Raw genomic sequence first — 1,907 nt, forward strand, 5'->3', positions numbered from 1 at the left:
GGGGCGCCTGAAGAATCAGCGGACTGTAAGCGAGCCCTCTAGACGTCGCTTAGCAGAGGCTCCAGTGGTGGCACGGAGGTCGACTCGGCAAAGAGATGTTACGTCGTCACCCCACTGTCGCCATGCCCAGCACTGCAACGAGCACGTGAGAAATCGCGCAGGGCCACGCCGTGATGCTGAAGTGACACTAGCGGCCGGGGGTGTTAGCTGCTTGCCACCTAGAGTAGTTTCACCTCCGCCTGGAAGCAGGGTGCCGCTTTCGAAGCGAGAATGCTGCCGGGATGGATCCATCACAGAATGGCTGCAAAGGGAGCGTGCCGGAGCGCGGGTATCTACTACGACCCCGGAGAGCTCCGGGCAAAAGGACAGAGAGGGAAAGGGGGGGCAGGAAAGAACCACAGTGCAGAGACTGCAAGTCGACCAGGAGGAAACAGAGCACCCGACAGAGAGAGTTTTGGAGTGTAGGACGACGGACTTCACGAGGGGGCTTCTACGCAAACAGCAAGACTATCGAAACTCGGAGGCTGACACGCCTCGAGGGCGGCTGACTGACAAGGCAGGTAACAACAAGGAAAAGGGACTACGTGTACCGGACTGGAGAACGCCAACTTTCATGTGTCGATGTAGTGGGTCATCGACTGACAATAAGAGAGCCGCGGAGCGTCGGAACGAGAACAGCTGCATTCTAGAGCTTGGAATCTCGCCGGGAGGCTCTTCGCAGATGTGGTTTTGTAGCGACCTTTTTCTGTATGATTTTCTGTAACCGTGCCTGGTCGGGCGGCATGCGTTTGTCTTCGGAAATCAGAGTAGTTTGTCCGTGGCACCCATGTACGAGGGGGCGCACGAACCAACAGTCTGCGGCCAAATTTGCTACGAGCTACACGCTACTGCAGGGCTACACCAGGAGCGCCGCGGAGGCGCAGAAGACCTCGCTTTTGCCGAGCTCTTGGAGGGAAGGCCTCCTCTTTTCGATTTCATTAGGAGTTTGAGGGTGTGGCTCCCTTGCCCTGGCATTGCCCGCTGCACACGCAGTTCTTTTGCATCGCTCGGGCTACCCTAGTGACCCTGTATCAGTAGTCCGTGGAAGGATCCGCACTTCAGTTGTACACTAGAGGTAACTAATCGCCGGCTTCAAACTTTCTCGTTCTGCCAGTTCTTAGTGAAGTGGATGCCAGCGAAACCACCTCGCTAGTCACTAGGTTGACCGGTCGGGAAGCGTGAGCTCGCCTATATTCGCGATGCTGGAAGCCGGGAAGAAATTTGTGTTCACTGTGTGGTGCATAAGCAGGGGAGCAGCATGTGGGGTGCGCTGGCTGGTACAGGCCAGATATGCCTTCCGAGAAAATGAGGCTACACTTCTACAAACGTCGGGACGCGCGTTTGGCGAGCACGGCGTGCTGCGAGTCAGCGTCAGGGCTACACTTCAGCTTTTGGGAACCCAGTCTGTGCGTCTCTTCTAGTCCAAGACCGCCAAGTACGACAGAGTAGATTTCTTGGAGCGAGGGCACTCGCGCACTACAGCAGTGTCCAGTGCTGGAGAGTCTGAAGGCAGTCCGACGGGCGCCCGGCATAGCAGTGGAGTACTGCAGCATCGGGACTAGCCGCCACAGTGCCTGTTTTCGCGGGTTACACACTGTTGCCGAAACTTTGAGAGGGTCTTCGAAATTTTTATCGACATGTCTACTGCAGGCCCTGCTTGAGCTCCCGCGGAAAGGCATTGACTGTCATTGGCCACTGGATGCCATGCAGAGAGACCCTAGGGAGTTTTTCACACGTGACTGTACTATAGTTCTTGAAAAAGCTGGTTGGCAAGGAAACCCGTTGAGCCTGCACCGGAGAAAAGCAGCCGGGTGAAGCAATGTGGTGCAAACGCTTCCCGTCGTACACACGCGTGTGCCCTAGTTCTG

At 56.4% G+C, this 1,907-nt stretch overlaps 2 protein-coding genes across 2 annotated transcripts; one reads left to right on the plus strand and one right to left on the minus strand.

Moving 5' to 3' along the window:
- On the plus strand, positions 1-781 carry CSUI_004869 (uncharacterized protein; the record flags this gene model as incomplete). Its single annotated transcript, XM_068065050.1, has 1 exon — positions 1-781. A coding segment is annotated over one exon (762 nt), but the record flags the coding sequence as incomplete, so codon positions are not given.
- A 631-nt stretch (positions 782-1,412) lies between these two features.
- On the minus strand, positions 1,413-1,907 carry CSUI_004870 (uncharacterized protein; the record flags this gene model as incomplete). The annotated part of the gene is made up of 1 exon (XM_068065051.1): positions 1,413-1,907. A coding segment is annotated over exon 1 (306 nt), but the record flags the coding sequence as incomplete, so codon positions are not given.

Source organism: Cystoisospora suis (genome assembly GCF_002600585.1).
Source record: "Cystoisospora suis strain Wien I chromosome Unknown contig_2332, whole genome shotgun sequence".
Taxonomy (NCBI): Eukaryota; Apicomplexa; class Conoidasida; order Eucoccidiorida; family Sarcocystidae; genus Cystoisospora; species Cystoisospora suis.